Source organism: Oncorhynchus clarkii, chromosome 21 (genome assembly GCF_045791955.1).
Source record: "Oncorhynchus clarkii lewisi isolate Uvic-CL-2024 chromosome 21, UVic_Ocla_1.0, whole genome shotgun sequence".
NCBI lineage: Eukaryota > Metazoa > Chordata > Actinopteri > Salmoniformes > Salmonidae > Oncorhynchus > Oncorhynchus clarkii.
In genome coordinates this window covers 10,172,891-10,198,708 of record NC_092167.1, presented here as the reverse complement: position 1 = coordinate 10,198,708, position 25,818 = coordinate 10,172,891, and the positions used below count along the sequence as shown (strand labels likewise).

General features: G+C 44.7%; 1 protein-coding gene across 1 annotated transcript; it reads right to left on the bottom strand.

Annotated features, from left to right (window-relative positions):
• Nucleotides 1-619: 619 nt before the first annotated feature.
• LOC139378508 (guanine nucleotide-binding protein G(i) subunit alpha-1-like) lies at nt 620-25,818 on the bottom strand. Its single transcript, XM_071120732.1, has 9 exons — nt 25,200-25,818; nt 17,365-17,407; nt 15,609-15,750; nt 15,223-15,380; nt 13,838-13,966; nt 11,311-11,440; nt 8,234-8,387; nt 5,306-5,526; nt 620-1,536 (listed from the first exon to the last, which is right to left on the bottom strand). Exons 1-8 carry the CDS (start codon nt 25,378-25,380, stop codon nt 5,336-5,338), a joined length of 1,128 nt encoding a protein of 375 aa, XP_070976833.1. The 5' UTR covers nt 25,381-25,818; the 3' UTR covers nt 620-1,536; nt 5,306-5,335.

The window sequence follows — 25,818 nt, the reverse complement described above, 5'->3', positions numbered from 1 at the left end:
ACCCACAACCCCAATGACAATAGGATGCCAATCATTCAACACCCAACAAACAACATTAGTGCCACACTCCACATGTATATTCAAACAGACAGGGAAATGCCACCAGAGGAGAATAATCTAGAGACAAGGAGAATTGTCTCCAGTTTGCCAGTTTCCTTGATCACACACACTATGATCTGATGTGTTTTGTATGTGTTTGTGCCAAACACTCAACACTTGAATTTCAAAAATGTTACGCTACGTTAAAGAATTAAGGAACAAAGACACTGGGAATTAGCCCGGTGGGAAAATCACTCCCGTTATACCTCTGTTTCACAGTGAAGTGTGTCACACCGTGTGCAGTAAAACTAAAGTGAAACAGAATAATTCATTTTGGGGTTCCCAGCTAACTGGACATGGCAGCCAGTGTGACATCAACATGGAATGAAGAAACGGGATGGTAAGACATAAATGATGACATAAGGATGACTACATGACATAACAATGATAACATGACATAAGGATGAATACATGAGGGTGACTAGAAGAAATGCTCAAACTCACCTGAAGTAAGTTGACTCCCTCCACCTTTTCACCAACTGTAACTCAGGAGAGCACTGAAGACGCCAGGTTCACTGAATGGTTTGTAAAGGGTTTTATTAGCAAAATAAGGGAATGAGTGTACAAAGGCTCCCTGTCTGTTGGAGAACACACAGACAGCTGTGGCTGGTTACAGACCATAACCATGTGCTTGTTCCCCATTCATTTTTACTTTACAATTGTGATTCTGCAGTGTTCGCAGAGACCAAGTCCCCGAAGCCACCTTAAATAAATCTTAAAATATACAGTAAAATATGACTCCGATTGAGCTATTCTGTCATTACACAGCATAACGTAAGCTCCCTGACCTAGCTAGGGTTCATATTGGATACACATAGGATATGGTGTACTGTTAAAAACCACATCCCTTTGTCAGTATGGGACAGCCTGTGGGCAGGGCTTGTGTTGGTCACCATCGAGACACACATACACACCTTTGGACCACGAGGAATCTCGCCACTAAATTGGTTGGGAATGTGCACAAAAGATTGTTAATATCCCTCAGGAAACGTTTCACCGTTTATGTTGGAACGATTTCAGCAGGCAAAAAAAATAGCAATTTGGTCAGTGACTGCAGAGAAAAAGGACATGCAAAAGGCACAAGTACAAACAAACTGAGCTCAAATCCCTTTCCCCTAACAATTGGGGAGGGAGAAAAGGAATATTTCCACCAAAATGCAAGCTTCATTTTCTAGAGAGGGCTTAAAAAAGGAACAAACTAAATAAAACAAGCTTGCTCTTCCAAAAAATAAAAAAAAAAGTGTGAAAATGATTTTACAACGACACAAACATCCAACACAAATGTTTAAACGCTAATTCAAATTGTTCCAAGACAAAAACATAAATAAATCTGTTAAAAGTGGCATATAGTACAGCAATGGTCCATAATTGATTCTCCCCAATCAGATTCTTGTGAACTTCTCCCCGAAAACGCACATTATGCTGGCTTTTCACCGCCTAGAGAGAGAAAGAGTGAGAAATAGAGAAAGAGTGAGAGAGAGAAATAGACACAATTAGATCTTATTGTATGCTTGGCGGTACAAACGGCCTTCCATTCAAATATCCTTAAAATATTGTTTGACCATGCCATGATCATCTCCCAAACATCTTAATGGAGCAGAACATTTGATTAGGCTCCCGAATCAAGAGGGCCTTGATTTCAGCTGATTAGATTTAACACGCGTTTGATCATGAAAGGGTTAAACTGCATCTCTGAGGCAGCCTGGAAGCAGCTCAACTTGTTACAAATCAAATCCGTCAACTGATTTTAAAACGTTTGAAGTTGGATGCCAGTCGTCAGGAGGTAGAGATACACACGACAACAAGAGCTCCTGTGGATAACTTTCACCATCTGGGAAAGCTAGCATTCTAGTTTAGCACACTGGCAATGTGGATAATACCGTGCACCCTGCCTGAAACCGGCCTTGGCTATGACTGCAGCATGCTAGTGTAACGGATCTCAGTGTGCTGCTAACAGTTTGGCTTCCTCCACTCCCTGTCCCCATACTGGGCTCGAACCTCTGGGCTTGATCCTCTGCTTCGCAACACACGTGACCTCCAACCTTGACAACGTACCAACAGTTTCAGCTATCAAACTGGTGGTTGCGACATTTGAAGCCCTATTGATTTGGGAGTCTAATTAAATGTTCTGCACCATTAAGATGTTTGGGAGATGATCATGGCATGGTCAAACAATATATGTTTGTAAGTCCTCAACACTGGCACTGTGAGCACTCATGGCAGCCACCAGTCAGACATGTGCCCTCAACCATGTAGCGCCAACATCAATCCCCCAGCACTCTACACATACGAACACAAGTTCAATTCGAATTCTCTTCGATTATAATCACAGCCGTATATATCCCCCCCCAAGCAGACACATCGATGGCTCTGAACAAACTTTATTTAACTCTCTGCAAACTGGAAACGATTTATCCGGAGGCTGCATTCATTGTAGCTGGGGATTTTAACAAGGCTAATCTGAAAACAAGACTCCCCAAATTTTATCAGCATATCGATTGCGCAACCAGGGGTGGAAAGACCTTGGATCATTGTTACTCTAACTTCCGCGACGCATATAAGGCCCTGCCCCGCCCCCCTTTCGGAAAAGCTGACCACGACTCCATTTTGTTGATCCCTGCCTACCGACAGAAACTAAAACAAGAGGCTCCCACGCTGAGGTCTGTCCAACGCTGGTCCGACCAAGCTGACTCCACACTCCAAGACTGCTTCCATCACGTGGACTGGGAGATGTTTCGTATTGCGTCAGATAACAACATTGACGAATACGCTGATTCGGTGTGCGAGTTCATTAGAACGTGCGTTGAATATGTCGTTCCCATAGCAACGATTAAAACATTCCCTAACCAGAAACGGTGGATTGATGGCAGCATTCGTGTGAAACTAAAAGCGCGAACCACTGCTTTTAATCAGGGCAAGGTGTCTGGTAACATGACCGAATACAAACAGTGCAGCTATTCCCTCCGCAAGGCTATCAAACAAGCTAAGCGCCAGTACAGAGACAAAGTAGAATCTCAATTCAACGGCTCAGACACAAGAGGCATGTGGCAGGGTCTACAGTCAATCACGGACTACAGGAAGAAATCCAGCCCAGTCACGGACCAGGATGTCTTGCTCCCAGGCAGACTAAATAACTTTTTTGCCCGCTTTGAGGACAATACAGTGCCACTGACACGGCCTGCAACGAAAACATGCGGTCTCTCCTTCACTGCAGCCGAGGTGAGTAAGACATTTAAACGTGTTAACCCTCGCAAGGCTGCAGGCCCAGATGGCATCCCCAGCCGCGCCCTCAGAGCATGCGCAGACCAGCTGGCCGGTGTGTTTACGGACATATTCAATCAATCCCTATACCAGTCTGCTGTTCCCACATGCTTCAAGAGGGCCACCATTGTTCCTGTTCCCAAGAAAGCTAAGGTAACTGAGCTAAACGACTACCGCCCCGTAGCACTCACATCCGTCATCATGAAGTGCTTTGAGAGACTAGTCAAGGACCATATCACCTCCACCCTACCTGACACCCTAGACCCACTCCAATTTGCTTACCGCCCAAATAGGTCCACAGACGATGCAATCTCAACCACACTGCACACTGCCCTAACCCACCTGGACAAGAGGAATACCTATGTGAGAATGCTGTTCATCGACTACAGCTCGGCATTCAACACCATAGTACCCCTCCAAGCTCGTCATCAAGCTCGAGACCCTGGGTCTCGACCCCGCCCTGTGCAACTGGGTACTGGACTTCCTGACGGGCCGCCCCCAGGTGGTGAGGGTAGGCAACAACATCTCCTCCCCGCTGATCCTCAACACTGGGGCCCCACAAGGGTGCGTTCTGAGCCCTCTCCTGTACTCCCTGTTCACCCACGACTGCGTGGCCACGCACGCCTCCAACTCAAATCATCAAGTTTGCGGACGACACAACAGTGGTAGGCTTGATTACCAACAACGACGAGACGGCCTACAGGGAGGAGGTGAGGGCCCTCGGAGTGTGGTGTCAGGAAAATAACCTCACACTCAACGTCAACAAAACTAAGGAGATGATTGTGGACTTCAGGAAACAGCAGAGGGAACACCCCCCTATCCACATCGATGGAACAGTAGTGGAGAGGGTAGCAAGTTTTACGTTCCTCGGCATACACATCACAGACAAACTGAATTGGTCCACTCATACAGACAGCATCGTGAAGAAGGCGCAGCAGCGCCTCTTCAACCTCAGGAGGCTGAAGAAATTCGGCTTGTCACCAAACGCACTCACAAACTTCTACAGATGCACAATCGAGAGCATCCTGGCGGGCTGTATCACTGCCTGGTATGGCAACTGCACCGCCCTCAACCGTAAGGCTCTCCAGAGGGTAGTGAGGTCTGCACAACGCATCACCGGGGGCAAACTACCTGCCCTCCAGGACACCTACACCACCCGATGTCACAGGAAGGCGGCCATAAAGATCATCAAGGACATCAACCACCCGAGCCACTGCCTGTTCACCCCGCTATCATCCAGAAGGCGAGGTCAGTACAGGTGCATCAAAGCTGGGACCGAGAGACTGAAAAACAGCTTCTATCTCAAGGCCATCAGACTGTTAAACAGCCACCACTAACACTGAGTGGCTGCTGCCAACACACTGACACTGACTCAACTCCAGCCACTTTAATAATGGGAATTGATGGGAAATGATGTAAATATATCACTAGCCACTTTAAACAATGCTACCTTATATAATGTTACTTACCCTACATTATTCATCTCATATGCATACGTATATACTGTACTCTATATCATCGACTGTATCCTTATGTAATACATGTATCACTAGCCACTTTAAACTATGCCACTTTGTTTACATACTCATCTCATTTGTACATACTGTACTCGATACCATCTACTGTATCTTGCCTTTGCTGCTCTGTACCATCACTCATTCATATATCCTTATGTACATATTCTTTATCCCCTTACACTGTGTACAAGACAGTAGTTTTGGAATTGTTAGTTAGATTACTGCATTGTCGGAACTAGAAGCACAAGCATTTCGCTACACTCGCATTAACATCTGCTAACCATGTGTATGTGACAAATAAAATTTGATTTGATTTGATTTGTCTGCAGTGCGTAGGCAGGGCTATGTTGCACATAGAGAAGTGATGAGAAGGGAGAGAGAGGGACAGATTGATGGAGAAAGGGAACGAAAAAAAAAGGTGGGCTTACCAGAAAACTTCCATCGATGAAATCCAGGTCTTAGAAGAGCCCACAGTCCTTCAGGTTGTTCTTGATGATGACGTCAGTGACGGCGTCGAAGACAAACTGGACGTTCTTGGTGTCGGTGGCGCAGGTGAAGTGGGTGTAGATCTCCTTGGTGTCCTTCCTCTTGTTCAGGTCCTCAAACTGACACTGGATGTAGGCCGCAGCTTCCTCGTATGTGTTGGAGCCTAGCCGCAAGACAAGAAAACCCCCACATTTCTAATGACTTTCCTCATAAGGCGTAGTCCCAGCCTCTACTTCAGGCATTCTCACTATGTCATGAATTGATGTTAATAGGAGTGAGAATTCAACTGAAGTGCAAGACAGTACATCAACTCAGCAAAAAAATAACCATCCTCTCACTGTCAACTGCATTTATTATTTAGCAAACTTAACATGCAATATCTGAACAAAGGGGGAGCGGTCAAAATCAAAGGTAACAGTCAGTATCTGGTGTGGCCACCAGCTGCATTGAGTACTGCAGTTCATCTCCTCCTCATGGACTGCACCAGATTTGCCAGTTCTTGCTGTGAGATGTTACCCCACTCTTCCACCAAGGCACCTGCAAGTTCCCAGACATTTCTGGGGGGAATGGCCCTAGCCCTCACCCTCCGATCCAACACGTCCCAGACGTGCTCAATGGGAATGAGATCCGGGTTTTTCGCTGGCCATGGCAGAACACTGACATTCCTGTCTTGCAGGAAATCACGCACAGAACGAGCAGTATGGCTGGTGGCATTGTCATGATGGAGGCTCATATCAGGATGCAGGAAGGGTACCACATGAGGGAGGAGGATGTCTTCCCTGTAACGCAAAGCGTTGAGATCGCTTGCAATGACAACAAGCTCAGTCCAATGATGCTGTGGCACCGCCCCAGACCATGACAGACCCTCCACCTCGATCCCGCTCCAGAGTACAGACCTCGGTGTAACGCTCATTCCTTCAACGATAAAGGCAAATCCGACAATCACCCCTGGTGAGACAAAACCGCGACTCGTCAGAGAAGAGCACTTTTTGCCAGTCCTGACTGGTCCAGCGACGGTGGGTTTGTGCCCATAGTTGCCGGTGATGTCTGGTGAGGACCTGCCTTACAACAGGCCTACAAGCCCTCAGTCCAGCCCCTCTCAGCCTATTGCGGACAGTCTGAGTACTGATGGAGGGATTGTGCGTTCCTGGTGTAACTCGAGCAGTTGTTGCCACCATCCTGTACCTGTCCTGCAGGTGTGACATTCAGATGTACAGATCCTGTGCAAGTGTTGTTGCACGTGGTCTGCCACTGCGAGGACGATCAGCTGTCCGTCCTATCTTCCTGTAGCGCTGTCTTATGCATCTCACAGTACGGACATTTCAATTTATTGACCTGGCCACATTTGCAGTTCTCATGCCTCCTTGCAGCATGCCTAAGGAACGTTCATGCAGATGAGCAGGGACCCTGGGCATCTTTCTTTAGGTGTTTCTCAGAGTCAGTAGAAAGGCCTCTTTAGTGTCCTAAGTTTTCATAACTGTGACCTTAATTACCCAACCGTCTTTTTCAATTTTTTATTTCACGTTGAGAAATGCTTGTTGAAGTTTTCGATTATCATGGATTTAAAATCGGTGGTGACTGTGTTACCTAGCCTCAGTGCAGTGGGCAGCTGGGAGGAGGTGCTCTTGTTCTCCATGGACTTTACAATGTCCCAGAACTTTTTGGAGTTAGAGCTACAGGATGCAAATTTCTGCTTGAAAAAGCTGGCCTTTGCTTTCCTGACTGACTGCGTGTATTGGTTCCTGACTTCCCTGAACAGTTGCATATCGCGGGGACTATTCGATGCTATTGCAGTCCGCCACAGGATGTTTTTGTGCTCGTCGAGGGCAGTCAGGTCTGGAGTGGACCAAAGGCTATATCTGTTCGTAGTTCTGCATTTTTTGAACGGAGTATGCTTATCTAAAATGGTGAGGAAGTTACTTTTAAAGAATGACCAGGCATCCTCAACTGACGGGATGAGGTCAATATCCTTCCAGGATACCCGGGCCAGGTCGATTAGAAAGGCCTGCTCGCAGAAGTGTTTTAGGGAGAGTTTGACAGTGATGAGGGGTGGTCATTTGAAACACTGAAGTTTTTAGAAATGTAAACGGAATGTAGAAGAATAACAATAGATCTGGTAAAAGATAATACAAAGAAAAAATAATGTTTTTTTTGTACCATCATCTTTGAAATGCAAGAGAAAATACATTATGGCCTATCCCAGCCCACGTGCAATTTAGACTTTGGCCACTAGATGACATCAGTGCATGTGCAACGTTTTAGACTGATCCAATGAACCATTGTTTTTCTGCTCAAAATGTTGTATCATGACTGCCCAAATGTGCCTAATTGGTTTATTAATAACTTTATGTTCAAAACTGTGCACTCTCCTCAAACAATAGCATGGTATTATTTCACCGTAATATCTACTGTAAATTGGACAGTGCAGTTAGATTAACAAGAATTTAAGCTTTCTGCCAATATCAGATATGTCTATGTCCTGGGAAATGTTCTTCTTTCTTACAACATCATGCTAATCGCATTAGCCTACGTTAGCTCAACCGTCCTGTGGAATGAACACCGATCCCGAAGAAGTTTTTAAAAAGGTAGAAGTGACCAATGTCTGTTGAACGTCTCCTGTCACAACACTGATGCGGTGGAACATACCATCTGAATATGTTCAGTAACTACACTATATTACCGGCGGTACATGTTTATATGAGATCCTCTTTCCAATCATGTAGACATTCAATTATATTTGTTCAAGTGTGCAAATGACAAAGAAATCATTGAAAATGTACAGACAACTCCAGCGATAAGTCACACACAATTCACAGTTATCCCCAATCATTCTATAAATCTACCATGGCTGGTTGGCTGTGTTACTGTACCTGCGTATTCTGGGTAACAGATAGTTAGAGGACTCTTCTTGATCTTCTCCTCAAACAGGTCTTTCTTGTTAAGGAAGAGGATGATGGAGGTGTCTGTGAACCACTTGTTGTTGCAGATGGAGTCAAACAGCTTCATGCTCTCATGCATCCGATTCTGGGGCGAGAAGAAGGCAACATTGGACAATAGCTTTTGTGGGGCTTCGAGCTACAGGACTTCACCTGCACTGATGTGGAATAACGGGACAAGTGAAAGCAAACACATGCTAGGACGTCCACCATATTGCTTTATCCTATGTTTTCAGATCAGTACAGATGAAGGAAAGGAGTTGAGGAGAGAAAGCCTTTTTAAACTATCGAGATATACTCAGAAACACGTTTGGACTCGTAGAGACAGTTTCACAGACCCAGTAAAATGCATGTTCAATGTAAATATTATATTGAGAACGATTTTTTGTTCAGGACTTGGCTGGTTTCATACAGATATACAGTACCAGTCAAACGTTTGTACACACTCCTCATTCCAGAGTTAGCTTTATAGAATAATAGTGAAGACATCAAACTATGAAATAACACATATGGAATCATGTAGTAACCAAAACAGTCTTCAACAAATCAAAATAGATTTTATATTTTTCAAAGTAGCCACCCTTTTCCTTGACAGTTTTGCACACTTGGCATTCTCTCAACCAGCTTCATGAGGTAGTCACCTGGAATGCATTTAAATTAACAGGTGTGGCTTGTTAAAAGTTAGTTTGTGGAATTTCTTTCCTTCTTAATGCGTTTGAGCCAATCAGTTGTGTGACAAAATAGGGGTGGTATACAGTAGATGGCCCTATTTGATAAAATACCAAGTCCATAATATGGCAAGAACAACTCCAATAAGCAAAGAGAAACGATAGTCCATCATTCATTTAACCTCATGAAACTCTGGGGGCAGTATTTCATTTTTGGATGAAAAACGTTCCCTTTTTAAACAAGATATTTTGTCACGAAAAGATGCTCGACTATGCATATAATTGACAGCTTTGGAAAGAAAACACTGACGTTTCCAAAACTGCAAAGATATTGTCTGTGTGTGCCACAGAACTAATGCTACAGGCGAAACCAAGATGAAATTTCATACAGGAAGTGAGACAGATTTTTGAGGCGCTGTGTACCAATGTCTCCTTATATGTCTGTGAATGCGCAAGGAGAGAGCCTACACTTTGTCGTTTCCCCAAGGTGTTTGCAGCATTGTGACGTATTTGTAGGCATATCATTGGAAAATTGACCATAAGAGAGTACATTTACCAGGTGTCCACTGGGTGTCCTCCGTCGAAACTATTGCGCAATCTCCAGGTGCACGCATTTTTCCATTTTGAAGAGAGGAGAAACCAAACTGCCAGGAGTGACTTATCATCGAATAGATATGTGAAAAACACATTGAGGATTGATTCTAAACAACGTTTGCCATGTTTCTGTCGATATTATGGAGTTAATTTGGAAAAAAAGTTTGCGTTATGACTGAATTTTCAGTTTTTTTTCTCAGCCAAACGTGAAGAATAAAACAGACCGATTTCTCCTACACAAATAATCTTTTTGGAAAAACTGAACATTTGCTATCTAACTGAGAGTCTCCTCATTGAAAACATCCGAAGTTCTTCAAAGGTAAATGATTATATTTGAATGCTTTTCTTGTTTTTGTGAAAATGTTGCATGCTGAATGCCAGGCTTAATGGTATGCTAGCTATCAATACCCTTACACAAATGCTTGTTTAGCTATGGTTCAAAAGCATATTTTGAAAATCTGAGATGACAGTGTTGTTAACAAAAGGCTAAGCTTGGGAGCTAATATATTTATTTCATTTCATTTGCGATTTTCATGAATAGTTAACGTTGCGTTATGGTAATGAGCTTGAGGCTATAAATAGGATCCCGGATCCGGGTTTGCTCGTCGCAACTGGTTTTAAGACATGAAGGTAAGTCAATCTGTAAAAGTTCAAGAACTTTGAAAGTGTCTTCAAGTGCATTTGCAAAAACCATCAAACGCTATGATGAAACTGACACATGAAAGGAAGACCCACAGTTACCTCTGCTGCAGAGGATAGGTTCATTAGAGTTACCAGCCTCAGAAATTGCAGCCCAAATAAATGCTTCACAGAGTTCAAGTAAGACACATATCAACATCAACTGTTCAGAGGAGACTGCGTGATTCAGGCCTTCATGGTCGAATTGCTGCAAGGAAACCACTACTGAAGGACACAAATAAGAAGAATAGACTTGCTTGGGCCAAGAGACACGAGCAATGGACATCAGACCGGTGGAAATCTGTCCTTTGGTCTGATGAGTCCAAATTTGAGATGTTTGGTTCCAACCTCCGTGTCAATGTGAGACACACAGATGACCTCCGCATGTGTGGTTTCCATGGAGGAGGTGATGTGATGGTGTGGTGTGGTGTGGGGGGTGGGTGCTTTGCTGGTGACACTGTCAGTGCTGGTGACACTGTCAGTGATTTATTTCAAATTCAAGACACACTTAACCAGCATGGCTACCAGAGCATTCTGCAGCAATACGCCATCCCATCTGGTTCGCACTTAGTGGGACTATCATTTGCTTTTCAACAGGACAATAACCCAACACCTCCAGGCTGTGTAAGGGCTATTTGACTAAGAAGGAGAGTGATGGAGTGCTGCATCAGATCACCCAACCTCAACCCAAATGAGATGGTTTGGGATGAGTTGGACCGCAGAGTGAAGGAAAAGCAGCCAACAAGTGCTCAGCGTATGTGGGAACTCCAAGACTGTTGGAAATGCATTCCAGGTGAAGCTGGTTGAGAGAATGCCAAGCGTGTACAAAGCTGTTATCAAGGCAAAGGGTGGCTACTTTGAAGAATCTAAAATACATTTTGATTTGTTTAACACTTTTTTGGTTCCTACATGATTCCATGTGTTATTTCATAGTTTATGTCTTCACTATTATTCTACAATGTAGAAAATAGTAAAAATAAAGAAACCCTTGAATGAGTAGGTGTTTCCAAACTTTTGACTGGTACTGTACATGTACTCTTATTTAATGTCCATCGTTGGACAGGAACTCACCATCTCCTCATCTTCAGCCAGCACCAGATCATAGTCGCTGAGCGCCACACAGAAGATGATGGCAGTGACACCCTCGAAGCAGTGGATCCACTTCTTCCTCTCGGACCTCTGACCTCCAACATCAAACATCCTGAGCACCAGACAATGTAGACGGTGTATGTTTCCATGCATGCCGCACACAAGACAAACAACTTTATTGGCCATTGGCCACTAGAGAAAACAGAGCTGTGGCCTAGGGCTCTGGGTTTAAGTGTTTAACCATCTAACAGGCCACCAGGTGGAAATGACAGAGAATACATTCATTTTTTGGATGCTTTTCTGTGTTGTGGAGAGATGGTACACAGTAGAAATGTTCAACACATAATAAAATATTTAGAAGGGAGGGTATAATTGTTTTATGGGGTATACATGGATACACTTTGTTAAATGTAATGTTTTTGTATTTTAAATAACATTCTTGTTTATACCCGTACCAATTTGCACTTTGAGCTGTATAACCCATTAACGTAACCCAAGGGAACAAGCCCTAATAATGTCACCCGCTTTGTGAGCCAGTTTCCACCCATTGGCACACAGACGGCTGTGGGGCTCTAATGTACTTAGATATGGTTTGCATTGGAATGGCTCCACATAGTTCTCTCTGCTGAGTTGCACTGAGTGGCTTGGCTGAACAAACTGTTGAGGAAGAGCATTTTTAAAGGGCTTGCTATTCAACTAGGATGTGGAGTGGGGGACAGACATGATAAAACAACTAAATATGCAGTGTTGTGGAAGCTACTCTGAAAATATAGTTTACCGAGCTACCGATTACTTCACACTGGAAGAAGTTAAGCTACACTAATGCTACCATTAAGGAAAACATAGTTAACTTAACTAAAGTTATTTTGAATGTGTAATTTAGCCAATATAACACAAAAACTGTTTCAAGTGACAATTAGGCAGGTATGATTTTTTTGTTTGTTGCAAAAGTAGTAGTGTGTAGCTCCAGAAGTTAGCTACACCGCTATATGGTAAAGAAGTAGTGTGTAGTTCCAGTAGTCAGCTACACCACTACATGGTAAAGAAGTAGTCTGTAGTTCCAGTAGTTCGCCACACCACTACATGGTAAAGAAGTCGTGTGCAGCTCCAGTAGTTAGCTACACGGTAAAGAAGTAGTGTGTAGCTCCAGAAGTTAGCTACACCACTACATGGTAAAGAAGTAGTGTGTAGTTCCAGTAGTCAGCTACACCACTACATGGTAAAGAAGTAGTCTGTAGTTCCAGTAGTTCGCCACACCACTACATGGTAAAGAAGTCGTGTGCAGCTCCAGTAGTTAGCTACACGGTAAAGAAGTAGTGTGTAGTTCCAGTAGTTAGCTACACCACTACGTGGTAAAGAAGTAGTGTGTAGTTCCAGTAGTTAGCTACACCACTACGTGGTAAAGAAGTAGTGTGTAGTTCCAGTAGTTAGCTACACCACTACGTGGTAAAGAAGTAGTGTGTAGTTCCAGTAGTCAGCTACACCACTACATGGTAAAGAAGTAGTGTGTAGTTCCAGTAGTTAGCTACACCGCTACATGGTAAAGAAGTAGTGTGTAGTTCCAGTAGTCAGCTACACCACTACATGGTAAAGAAGTAGTCTGTAGTTCCAGTAGTTCGCCACACCACTACATGGTAAAGAAGTCGTGTGCAGCTCCAGTAGTTAGCTACACGGTAAAGAAGTAGTGTGTAGTTCCAGTAGTTAGCTACACCACTACGTGGTAAAGAAGTAGTGTGTAGTTCCAGTAGTTAGCTACACCACTACGTGGTAAAGAAGTAGTGTGTAGTTCGCTACACCACTACGTGGTAAAGAAGTAGTGTGTAGTTCCAGTAGTTAGCTACACCACTACATGGTAAAGAAGTAGTGTGTAGTTCCAGTAGTTAGCTACAGCACTACATGGTAAAGAAGTAGTGTGTAGTTCCAGTAGTTAGCCACACCACTACATGGTAAAGAAGTAGTGTGTAGTTCCAGTAGTTAGCCACACCACTACATGGTAAAGAAGTAGTGTATAGTTCCAGTAGTTAGCTACACCGCTATATGGTAAAGAAGTAGCGTATAGTTCCAGTAGTTAGCTACACCGCTATATGGTAAAGAAGTTGTGTGCAGATCCAGTAGTTAGCCACACCACTACATAGTAAAACAGTTCACTACTGAAAACACTACCTAGATTTGAATTTAGTTGATCTACCACCAAGCTACTGTAAAATGCAGTTCAATTACTAGTTGAACTACATGTAGTTCACTAATCCCCAACACTGGAAATATGGGTATTGACCAGTGAGCCAATCGTTCCCCTTTCCTCTCTGGTATCAGCCAATGGAACACTAGAACAGATATGATTCACTGCTTATGTCGTATGGTTCAGCTCTGTCACAATGAACCACTGGACTAAGGACATTTCTATGGGTTTGAGAGATTCAATAGGCACAGTAGGGAAGTAGATTGAGTTATCCTGTTTAAAGTAGGGAATATGACTACACTTAAAAAGGGATTTGGGGGAAGTGCTCACTTGAAGTGGAGGTCCTTGAATGTGAAATGTGTCTCCACAATGCCTGTGGTTTTGACTCTAGTCCTCAGGACATCCTGCTGGGTCGGGATATAGGTGGCTTGGGATATCCTGTCCAAATCGTTTAAGTAACTGGAGAAGGGAGGGGGAGAGAGAGAATGTTTAGATGGGAGTCAATGCATCCAATACACATACTTCAATGGAACAATAGGACAATAAGCTATTCTAATAATAAACAGATCTTGTTTGGCCATGAACCATGTCTGCTTCTATATCTTGAACTGGGAAAAACAAGTGACATTTTTTCCACTCTTCCACACTATCAGTGCCCCCTTCTGTTGCCTCAGAACGGTCCCTCATCCAATATTTCCACATAGGGCTCAGTTCTGGACTTGTCGCACACACCTGCCCCTTCCTCAACAGTGAAATCTACAGTAGAACCCCCCCCCCCCCCCCCCCCCCCCCCCAGCTCAAACAGCCTACCCTGTATTACTCTTCCAAAAGATCACGGCAGCAGTAATTACACACTACTCAGCAGCACTGGTGTTTTAACCCAAACAAACAGCAGAGATCGGTGTCAGCTGCTTCGCTGTAGAGGCCGGTCGGCAGGCTACGTGACGCTGGTATGTGTGCCTCTCTATGTGTGTGTGGTAGCCCTGGCCAAAAGGATTCTGGGTATTGATTTGGAAATGGCCAGCAGCTGCGGCACCAGAGGCCAGAGAGCCAATCGGTGAAGTCTGTTCCGTTCCAAAACAAGGTAGAGGGGTTTCTCATGACACACCGCAGGGGCTGCCCCTCTGGTGACTTCACTGGCTTATGGAAAGGCTGTGGCACAATGCGGACGAAAAAAGAACAACCACTTCAGGAAAAAACAACTGAACCGAGGGAGTTTCGAGCTCAAACGCTGCCCACTGACAAAGGGATTTGGACATGTTTTCTAGCTCTTCTGTCTGTGGTGTTTTGCTACCAGGGTTTGATAAACACAACAGCCCTGGCCAATCTGCTGTTAGCATTTAGCTCATGTAGCCGTCTAAGGTCAAGGACTCAGCAGACACGCAGCAGCCTGCGTGTTACAGTCCTGCTACAGGGGTGACACCCCCACACAAAACAAATATTGACAGTTTCACTCAAGGTTGAAACACCAAGCGGACTGGACTGTAGGCAGTAGAGATATACATGTTTGCCAGAGAGTGGGCGGGCATCTGTAATAAATGGACTGCTCAAGGCCTTTGGTTATTTTAGAGGAATGAGAATGTATTTACTTCCAGCAGAAGAGAATTAAGGAGGAAGAGGAACTTCAGGAGCTCTGTGTGTGAGTGTGTGTGTATCAGACCAAGGGGAGCAGACTGTCTGACCAGGACAAGGTGGTGTGTGTGTGTGTGACCCACTATGCTGCAGAGTCGTTGAGCTGGTACTCTCGTGAGCGGCTGAAGCAGGCCTGTACCCCTCCGTCCTTCCACAGGCGTTTGATGACCCCGGCCAGCTCCGCCGTCATGAAGCCTTCCTCTGCCGACCCCGCCAGCACAAACAGCTGTCTCGCATCATCCTGGGAGAGAGCAGTCCGTCAGCACAACCATCACTATTACCATCAAATCGTCACCATCAGTTCCACTGTGAAAATCATCCCTACCATCATCACCATCAATAGCATTAATAATACTGCCATGGCATCATCAGTGTTGGGCATGTGATTGGGTGTGTTTATAGTTTTAGTCAGAAGGCTTTGATAAATGCAATCCATCATCATCATCATCATCATGTCTAGCCCACTCACGGCTCTGGCGGCGTCTCCAAAGTCGATCTTGAGTCGTCCCATGGCTCGGATGACGGCGATGATGGACTGGATGGTGTTGCTGTAGACCACAGCCCTGTACTGTTTACACTCCTCCTCCGAGTAGCCTGCCTCGTGGATGATCCTGACACACGGGACGGAGGACACAACTACAGTCAGTCACTATGAGGAACATGGAGCAACACGACAGAGTCAGTCACAAGGAGAAACATGGAGCAACACGACACAGTCAGTCACAAGGAGAAACACGGAGCAACACGACACAGTCAGTCACCAGGAGAAACACGGAGCAACGCGACAGTCAGTCACCATGAGAAACACGGAGCAACGCGACAGTCAGTCACCATGAGAAACACGGAGCAACACGACACAGTCAGTCACCATGAGAAACACGGAGCAACACGACAGTCAGTCACAAGGAGAAACACAGAGCAACACGACAGTCAGTCACCATGAGAAACACGGAGCAACACGACACAGTCAGTCACCATGAGAAACACGGAGCAACACGACACAGTCAGTCACCATGAAAAACACGGAGCAACACGACAGAGTCAGTCACTATGACGAACACGGAGCAACACGACACAGTCAGTCACCATGAGAAACACGGAGCAACACGACAGAGTCAGTCACAAGGAGAAACACGGAGCAACGACAGAGTCAGTCACTATGAGGAACACGGAGCAACACGACACAGTCAGTCACCATGAGAAACATGGAGCAACACGACAGTCAGTCAAAATAAGAAACATGGAGCAACACGACAGTCAGTCACAAGGAGAAACACAGAGCAACACGACACAGTCAGTCACAAGGAGAAACATGGAGCAACACGACACAGTCAGTCACAAGGAGAAACATGGAGCAACACGACACAGTCAGTCAAGGAGAAACACGACACAGTCAGTCACCATGAGGAACATGGAGCAACACATCAGTCAGTCAAAAGGAGAAACATGGAGCAACACGACAGTCAGTCACAAGGAGAAACATGGAGCAACATGACACAGTCAGTCACAAGGAGAAACATGGAGCAACACGACACAGTCAGTCAAGGAGAAACACGACACAGTCAGTCAAGGAGAAACACGACACAGTCAGTCAAGGAGAAACACGACACAGTCAGTCACCATGAGGAACATGGAGCAACACATCAGTCAGTCACAAGGAGAAACATGGAGCAACACAACACAGTCAGTCACAAGGAGAAACATGGAGCAACACGACAGTCAGTCACAAGGAGAAACATGGAGCAACACGACAGTCAGTCACAAGGAGGAACATGGAGCAACACGACACAGTCAGTCACCATGAGGAACATGAAGCAACACGTCAGTCAGTCACGAGAAACATGGAGCAACACGTCAGTCAGTCACCATGAGGAACATGGAGCAACACGTCAGTCAGTCACCATGAGGAACATGGAGCAACACTTTCTGTTTTTGAGAACACGTTCATTTTTATTAACAGCAAAAAATGAGACAGGAAAATAGCAGACCAATAACCCCCAAACCCATGGCAACCTTTCCATCATAAAATGACAGGGGGGGGAAAGCAAACATTGATAACAACACTATCCAGGTAACAATGTTTACAGCATCTGAATTGAATGGGGCACTAGGACAATAACAATGACTAATTTTTGAGAACTGTCCACACAGAAGGGCAAAAACAATGCTTTGTTTTGATGGTGTGGCAGATATGGCATCTGGAAGAATGGAAGGAACATACTCACTTCATCTGCTTGACTATTGTGCTCTTCCCCGACTCACCAGCACCTGAGAGAGAGAACACATTTACCAAACTAGTCAAAGCGTATAATGGAACTAATTGCAATTATGCGATAAGAGCGATGTGTTCCGAATCTGCAGTGGAATTTCAAGCCAACACTGACCATAATGTTGATTGCCTGGTATGGGATAACACTGACATACTGAGAAAGAAAAGTCCAATTGTAAAGAGCTACTCATTACAGGCCATTATGCAACTCCTTTTGAAATGGACCATCGTGGAGAACCCCGAGGTGGTCAAACACTCTGATCATTTCCCTTCCTGTGTTTCTGTATTGACGCCTCTGACCCACAGCGTCGCTCTGCAGCCGTCCGGTCGATACGGACCCTCCCCACCTCTCCCTTTATCGGCACATTTCAACAGCAGCACTAACACAGCATTATGGACCTACCTACTGCAGCAGGAACCAATGACCCATCTCAGGCAGCGTCGCAAGACTCACTGAATGAGCCGCACCATAGCCAAACACAGTAACATTCAGAGAGTGATGAGTGTGTGTGTGTGTGTGTGTGTGTTGGGATGGGAGTACAGTGAAGGGACAGAGGTGAATACATTATGGTCCTCAGTATTATTGCAAAGGCCAAATCACTGGCAGTACAGTCCTCATCTTCATTAACAGCAGTGAAGCATGCAGCCTGCAGTAGTTTCCAGCAACCACTAACACAACGTTGCCATCAACCAGTTAATATCTGGTCATTGGTACATTAAATTAGTTAGTTGTCTTTCTGGTGGTATATCAGAGCTGACAACAATCAGTTGTAACCAGGGTTTGCCTTAATGGGCCTATGAGCACATATTGTGTTACTTCAAGATGGTACAAGCCTTCTATATTGAATTACACATTACTGACTGATAGGCTGTGTAAAACACTCACGAGGACAAGAGCTGGGAGGGTGGACACTAAAGCTAGCATCCAATGAGTGTGAGGCGGAGAGGTGATTGACATGGCAATACTCCTATGAGAGAGGCAGGGAACACAGAATAAGCGTTGCTTGGGCCTGGCTGCTGCTAGGGGCTCCGTGCCTCCGTCACACATGGCACACTGCCATGGCAACCGGCTCCGTTACCAAAGACATCTCAGCGCTCGCCACACGGTCAGCTGAGGAGGATTAGGGGTGATTGTGTAGTGATGGCTCATCTCCATAGCCCGGGCATGTATTATTGATAGGCAAATGTCCCCAAACTGCACACAATGCCCCCATAACACATAAGTAGAGGATGTGTCATGGAGATTGACTAAGCCAGGCCCCCTCCTCGACATAACATCCACCGGTGGGTTTTTCCACTCAGGGACAGTCACTGGCCACTGGGAAATATGGGTTGTCCCTGAAAACAAACATATTGTTTTCACTTGTTTCGTGGGCTTGCTAAGTCCCTTCCCATAGGGGTTGCTCAGCTCGCACACAATAAACACAGTCAGAAAAAGGGGAGCAGTAGCCATGTCAGTCTAAACCTTACTCATTAGTATTACTTACCAATTCTATAGAAGTTCAGTAGAGGATTAAAAAAAGTCCCAATTTTTGTTGTGTAATTACAAACGCCATGGCTATGCAATAAAATGCAACTACCAAAGTAGTATATAACATTTTAATACAATGTTGTTGTTACTAGTGTGATTAAAGTTATTCACTGTTTATTCAGAACTGTCCAGGCTGTACTAACACCCATCTGAGTTGCCAGGAGGAAGCTAGTTCTGTAACACCCAATCTTCCCATCTCGCAAGACCCAGCTAGTATTACATTACAGCAAGACAATGAGCACATGCACACACACACACACACGTCAGGGCTTCTCGTTGTGGCAAGTGAAACTTGGGGGCCTGGAACTTTCTCTAACGCAGTAGAGAACCTGAAACCAACATGTAGAAGTGAATTCCTGTGGACAAGCCTTTCTCCAGAGCCTTAGAGCATGCTGATACAGAGTGTGTGTGAGAATGTGTGTGTTTTAACAGTGTGCAAGCCAGGCAGGTACCTCCTACTGTTCAGCCTAATTGGAATGGCTTTCACCGGAGGACAAATTGTTTTAATTACATGTCACTGCTGTGGCCCTGGCCCCAGAGAGGAGGACTAACACATCTCATTGCTCCGGAGCCAAACAGTCACATGTGCCACTAAGAACCCCAGAGGGACTACGAGACAGCAGACACACGTGCACTGTAACACACACACACACACATAAAAACAAACGTGCGCGCACACAGACACACAGCATTGGCAGCATGTAAAGTCATCTCCCTCCTTCTGCTAAGGGCCTCGGTGCCAAGGCAGCGACACAACACAGCATTTCACTCCCTACCACACTGACTGGCTGCCTCTCAATCTAGAATAAACATACCCTCTTTACAGGCCGTAGTGTTCACTGAACCCTCCCTCTAGATATGTTTTACTGTCTGACCGACACACATGATTTCTTAATATGGGACACAAAACCCTGCATAGTGTCAACAAAATGTACGTTAGCAAGTCATAGGAATAATTATTGAATGATATCGCCAAGGTACTTTTCCCTTATGACATTTCTTTAAGTAAGGCAAACAAACGCTCCAGTCTGGACTGACTGACCTTGCTCCGTCCTTCAACTCTAAAGTTACTGGTGTAGGGCCACACCCCTATTACATCACTAAAGTCTAATGGCCCTGATTTGAGCCACATGGGCCATTAAAGAAAGCAAAGGCAGAAAAGTGGACCTCGTGGGCTGGGATAGACAGAGTCATGTTACCCACCCATCAAAGAGCCAGACCAAAACCACAGCGAGGCAGCTGCTTTCTGGCGGTTGGGAAAAGAATGTATTTTAAGAAAAATTGTTGAGGCCTGCAAACTAAATGGACGTTTACAGAACAGTACTTCTAAAGCCCACCAACCATCCAACCCATCTCTCCTGGAACTTCCTCCAAGGTGGTTTTCCACAGACAGTAAAGAGGACAAGCATGTCGACAATGAAGGAAAGTTTTAAAGTGCTGTGGTAGGATTGGCTACAATCAAGTCTTCATTCCAAATGACAGCGCTGTTGTATTTTAATCTTAAATGATGATTAAGTTGGAGCTTTTATATAATACCAGGGTGGGGAGAATCACTTTTGGAGTTCCTCCCACTCTCTCAGAGCTCAGTCTCTCTGCCTGTCCCGGAGTTGAGGGCTTTCAGATCTAATGATCCGAGGGGTTTTCTGTCTGAGTCACCAGAAGAACCAGGGCACGTCCTGCCTGGGGTTCAGTTAGGCTGGCCAGGGCATAAAGTTCTCTGGGAGAGGGGGACAGGGCGAGAGAGGCAGTGAGGGGCAGGGCTGAATGGGCTTACAGCTGGGCCTGGCTCGCTCTCCGTGAACCACATTAGTGGTGCCACATTAGCTGGCACCATCCCTCGTTACCATTGGGAGCTGTTGAGCCTGTGAGTGACTCACAAGGGAACCCAGGAAGTTACAGGAGCATTAACCCACCAGGGAGTCATGTAGCTCAATCAGCTGGATTCATCTGCCCACATCCAGAACAATAGATAATAGATTTAGGAAACAAACTACATGCAGACCGATACTTTACTGGAAGAGACCAGTAACAGTAGTAGATCTAACGGGACGGTGCTGGAGAAGTGGAAGCTACTGAATTCCTCATAATTCATAAGCACTTCAGTTTACAGTAGACCTACATAAATCACCCGATGTGATAAATGACATGGTAAAAATAGCAGATAGTGATAACCTAGGAATTGCCTGTTTGTTTATTTGAGAGTTATAACTACACATTTGGTAACAGATAATTAACCACCATGTGTTGAACTATTTGAAGTACAAGAAAGACAGTTTCCAATCAAACATCCAGGAAATACAAGTGGAAGCATTAGTACTGTAAAATAAAAGTACTACCCATAACGCTGTACATAAAATGTTACATAGACCACCTACAGAAACATCTTGACACCAATGTGGTTGGATTTAGTCAGCCTAATATAGACAAGATGTTGCTTGTACAGACTTGACAGCATACACCCAAACATTCATAGCACTCCTCATACAAATGATTGTTCCTCTGACAGCAGGATGCCGGTACACTCCGCTGACAGAGGGCTCATTATGCTGTGTGTGTGTGTGTTAAGTTTTATGAGTCATATAGGATACACATGGTATACACTGGCCAATGAAATGCTTACATGCAGGTTCCTTTCTGGAGAATACAACAATTGTTTTGTATTTGTGCGTGCATCCTACCGTATACCACCCCCCATGAAGTCCACAGCACAGACATGGACAGGGTCAGCTCATCAACGCCACACAATGTAAAACACAGACGCTTGACGCTTGGTGTCCTTGAAGTGATTTAATTGTTAATATTCACCACCGTTTCTGAGGTGCTGCCTGTGCCGATGTATGCACCATCAGCATCACTGATATGGCTGTGACCTCTTGACCAGGATGTAATTAAACAAAGTATGTTTAGTGGGGCGACTAGGAGGCAGATGAGAGGAATTGAGACTTTTGTGACAGAAGTATAGTAACAGAAAATACTAATATGTAAACAAACAGAAACCAAAACATCTTCCTCCTCTCCATGAGTACACCTCAATTTATAATGAGTGTTAGAGTTTAGACCTGATCTAGAACATTCCTTCCTGTTGCTCCTCTATTAGCATATCTCACGGTCATCTGACGAGGCTGGGTGTGTTACCTGGTTACCAACCTGAACGGCTGACACAGGAAGCAGGTCAGGGTGCCAACACGCAAACAAGTTTCAATGTCACATGCACAAGTACAGTGAAATGCCTTTCTTGCAAGCTCTAACATGCTGACCTTGCATTGCAAAATAAATTGACAAATACATGTTAGTCAATCATTTCATCTAAACTGCTCACGCGCGTCAACGAACATCTGCATGGCCAGGTGAAAAATAGAACTTGGTTCGATTTTTGACGTGCTGCAAGTCCCACCTCTCCCATCTCCTCATTGGTTTTTAGGAGCATATACCCACGTGGGTGATTGAAAGATGAACTGCGGTCCACACACCAGTCAGTGGTGGTAATGCACCTTAAAGTTGGTTGCCAACCGACAAAGTCTGACGCATAGTGTTGATCAAGCTGTTGATTGTGGCCTGTGGAATGTTGTCCCACTCCTCTTCAATGGCTGTGCGAAGTTTCTGGACATTGTCGGGAACGGGAACACGCGGTCGTCCGTACAGGTCGATCCAGAGCATCCCAAACATGCTCAATGGGTGATATGTCTGGTGAGTATGCAGTCCATGGTAAAACTGGGACATTTTCAGCTTCCAGGAATTGTGTACAGATCCTTGCGACATGGGTCTGTGTATTATCATGCTGAAACATGAGGTGATGGTGGCAGATGAATGACACGACAACTGACCTCAGGATCTTGTCACAGGTTCTCTGTGCATTCAAATTGTCCTTGATAAAAGGTAACGGTGTTCGTTGACCGTAAGCTTAGGCCTGCCCATATCATAACTCCACCATGGGGCTCTCTGTTCACAACATTGCCATCAGCAAACCGCTCGCCCACACAACACTATACACACTGTCTGCCATCTGCTCGGAACAGTTGAAACTGGGATTCATCCATGAAGAGCACAATTCTCCAGCATGCCAGTGGCCATGAAAGGTGAGCATTTGCCCACTGAAGTCGGTTACGACACGAAACTGCAGTCAGGTCAAGTGGTGAGAATGACGAGCATGCAGGAGGAGCTTCCCTGAGAGATTGTGCAGAAATTCTTCTGTTGTACAAACCCACAGTTTCATCAGCTGTCCGGGTGCATGGTCTCAGACTACCCACAGGTGAAGAAGCCAGATGTTGAGGGCATGGGCTGCCATGGTTACACATGGCCTGCGGTTGTGAGGCCGGTTGGATGTACTGCCAAATTATCTAAAACGATGTTGGAGGCAGTTTATGGTAGAGAAATTCTCCGGCAACAGCTCTGGTGTACACTATACTTGCAGGCAAGCATGCCAATTACACACATCCTCAAAAGTTGAGACATCTGTGACATTGTGTTGTGACAAATGTACATTTTAGAGTGTCCTTATATAGTCCCCAGCACAAGGTGTACCTGTGTAGTGATCGTGCTGTTTAATACAGCTTATTGATATGCCACATCAGATGGATGGATTATCTTGGCAAATGAGAAATGCTGACTAACAGGGATGTAAACAATTTGTGCGTATGGAAAGGAGAAAATATTTTTGTGTGTATGGAAAATGTCACTTTACGTGTTGTGTTTATATTTTTCTTCAGTAAATGATTTTGGGAGACACCGTTTTCAAAAGAGTTCAAAATATTGGACGTCACAGGTCTGGGATCGACTTTACACAAACGTTATAATTTCACTCAGAGGAATATTTGGAGACCTAAGTCGCAGCCTGCAGCCAGACCATAGTACTTGACCCGACTTGCTTCGAATCAGTTTCATCATTCATAGCAATACAGATGAATGTGGCCTAGGCTCTCAACAACAAGGAAGAGGCTTATACCATATAACCATAGACCACAAACCTAGAAGTGCCTTATTGTTATTATAAACTGATTAGCAACGTAATTAGAAAAGTACAAATAAAAGTTGTCATACTCGTGGTATACCACAGGTGTCAGCAAATCAGCATTCGAACCACCCAGTTTATAAATATCAGCATGTACAACTAGAAGAAAATAGCAGGAAATCAAAACAAAAAACATAGGGACAATGTCCTCGCCAAAAGCTTTCATAGCCATCCACTGACAGGCCTACAGTTATACAGGTATTTCAGGACAGCCATTCTTGCTCATGGCATCAGTGAAGAATACCCATATTTATAGAGAAGACACATAGTCCTTCTCTTCCCCAATGGAGTGGATGGTAGAGCAGTATTTCAAAAACAATCACTAGTTTCTGTCAAGGGAAATGGGCTTCTTTGTTTGTCAATGGAATGTCCACGGTTTTAATTGATGTTAGGTGAAACACATTGTGCAGTAGGCTAAACTCAGAGATAAGTCCATCCACTGTTGCAACAACCAATGAGAGTAGCGGTAAGAAAGAGCCTGAAGTTTAATTTTGACCTATGTTTATCTAAGAAATGGCGGAATCATAAACAACATACATCCATCCATCCATGCCTGAAGTAGCAAAAAAGGCGATGAGGTCTCAAACAAAAATGTTTTGAACATAGTAGTACAGTTATTGCAATTCGTTATTCCAACAGTTTCTGGGCCAATTACCAAGTTGGAAACATCATATGCACTCAGCTGGACATCGCATTCAAACAATGCTGCAGAGAGGCGACAAAAAAGGTGTCAAATGCTGGAGGATTAAGCCAATGAATATGGCCCATAGAAACCATTTGTGTTGCTGAACAAGCGTAACAAAGAGGGGGTACTTTGTTGCAACTGCCTGTAAGGGTGATAACATACCGAAGGCTGGAACTGATGAGCCAGCGTGGACAACGACCTTTGTTCTGCTTATAGGCTAAATCGGGGAAAAAAAATCTTAAACTTTTGTTTTATTAGGTCGTCCAATTTCGCCAATGTGCTCTGATTTCAAGGTCTATGCAAAAGTTGACAATGTTTTAAATGTGATTACGACAGCTTGTGTGCTATGCGGAATTGTATGAAATCGTGCTAGAATTCTCAATTCAAATTGTTGCCATTATATGTATGCAGACCAATTGTTTATCACTGTAAATAGTGCGTTTGACATTTAGTTACAATGTCGCAATCGCAGCTAATATTACAGTTTGTGAAGTTCACGGATAACCATTGTTTCGTCCCACAATGTTTCACGTTGCGGGACGAAGCAAGGACAACCACTTCCCTTACCGAGAAGCAGTAGCTTGACCTCTCTTGCGGCTTTCTCCCCGTCGTCCCGCAGATTCCTGTCGATCATTTTACTGCGCTCCACCGCCGCCTTATCGTCCGTACTCAGGGTACACCCCATCCTCAAGCAAATCCTCCGGACCCAAGTGATGCAAAAAATATCAAATATATACAGTACCAACATGCAAGGGTTAAAAAGCGAGCCGCTGCTCCCGGAGACCCACACACGCCCTTGTGTGGAAGCTATCGGGTCGCTTGGATTTATACTTTTTTTTTAAGATAAAAAAAAGGACCAGGAGTGTGCTTCTTTAGTCCACTATATTTCTACGCTTTCAGTCAGTCTAAGCTATTTCTCTCGTCGTGGCATAAATAGCTGTAAATGAAAACAGTTCCACGGCGAATTGCTCTCTCTGTCTCAGCACGTCCGTCTTTCACTGCCACAGTGAGCTCTGCTCATTCAACTACAATTACCACCAGCTGGCTACACGAAATACTTCCTGTTTCAGTTTTTTTCTGTCAAAATACCAGACTGACCTTTGAGTCAATATATTGTGGTCTTTGCAAATGCCTAATACTGTAAGTGACATTTGATATCACGCGAGAAAACAATGTACTGTACTTT

What these genes read in the sequence shown, in the direction of transcription:
- LOC139378508 (XM_071120732.1), bottom strand. Translation starts at nt 25,380, where the DNA reads ATGTTGGTACTGTATATATTTGATATTTTTTGCATCACTTGGGTCCGG. An exon ending in ACAATAGTCAAGCAGATGAA is followed by an intron (nt 15,751 to 17,364) that starts GTGAGTATGTTC and finishes CCCGTGTGTCAG; the next exon opens with GATCATCCACGAGGCAGGCT. An exon ending in CTGTTACCCAGAATACGCAG is followed by an intron (nt 5,527 to 8,233) that starts GTACAGTAACAC and finishes TCTTGCGGCTAG; the next exon opens with GCTCCAACACATACGAGGAA.